The sequence below is a fragment of the Penaeus monodon genome, chromosome 33, assembly GCF_015228065.2.
Source record: "Penaeus monodon isolate SGIC_2016 chromosome 33, NSTDA_Pmon_1, whole genome shotgun sequence".
In the NCBI taxonomy this organism is placed as follows: Eukaryota; Metazoa; Arthropoda; class Malacostraca; order Decapoda; family Penaeidae; genus Penaeus; species Penaeus monodon.
In genome coordinates, this window is record NC_051418.1 from 30,143,355 (window position 1) to 30,143,995 (window position 641).

Below are 641 nucleotides of genomic sequence, written 5' to 3' on the forward strand. Positions count from 1 at the left end.
GGGTGGCAGGAAATTTGTTTTGCCTCATAGCCATGTTTTTTTTTCTCTCTCTGCATTCATTGAGAGAGATTTACTAGGTCAGCATCATAGTCCCTTTAAAACCCTTTATAACTTGGAAGTATTTTCCCACAAAAATATCCTATTTGTCCAATGCAGACCAACCAGTCTGTTTCTTTTACTACACAAAATAAGCTCTGCGAAGGTAACATACACAGTCTTCATAACTGCTTTACTTTCAGTGTCTTCGAATTTGGGACCTTGACAGCAGGGGATATCACCATGGCATGTGGAGACTTAATATGAAATCCAATCCCCTGTTGATTATTGGCGTGCCTTTCTCCCAGTATTCGTAAGTTAAGGCAGCTGTTTTCTGGTAAATTAAAAGCTAGGTGTTCAAGATTTATCATTTTTTACGTTTCTGATTTTTTTGTGGATTTTATTTCATGTTTAAGTAGGCTGTAATATATCTATAATATGTTTTTTGTACACGAGCTTTGGTAATTAAAAGATTAATTAATCATAATAGAAATTACTGGATATTAGTATTTAAGATGGTGTTGTTCTTATTGCTTTAGTCATCTATTTTATTTATCCAACAGAAAATTCAAACCCCCTGATTTAAAACCTCTGCGCATGGAAGC

General features: G+C 34.6%; 1 protein-coding gene across 1 annotated transcript in view; it reads left to right on the forward strand.

The window, feature by feature from the left end:
- LOC119594360 (protein O-linked-mannose beta-1,2-N-acetylglucosaminyltransferase 1-like) overlaps positions 1-641 on the forward strand; it is a gene marked incomplete in the record, with an annotated part of 135,567 nt that overhangs the window by 133,982 nt on the left and 944 nt on the right. The window contains 2 exon segments of the mRNA XM_037943416.1: positions 240-349; positions 600-641. Of these exon segments, the coding sequence (XP_037799344.1) occupies positions 240-349; positions 600-641 (152 nt within the window).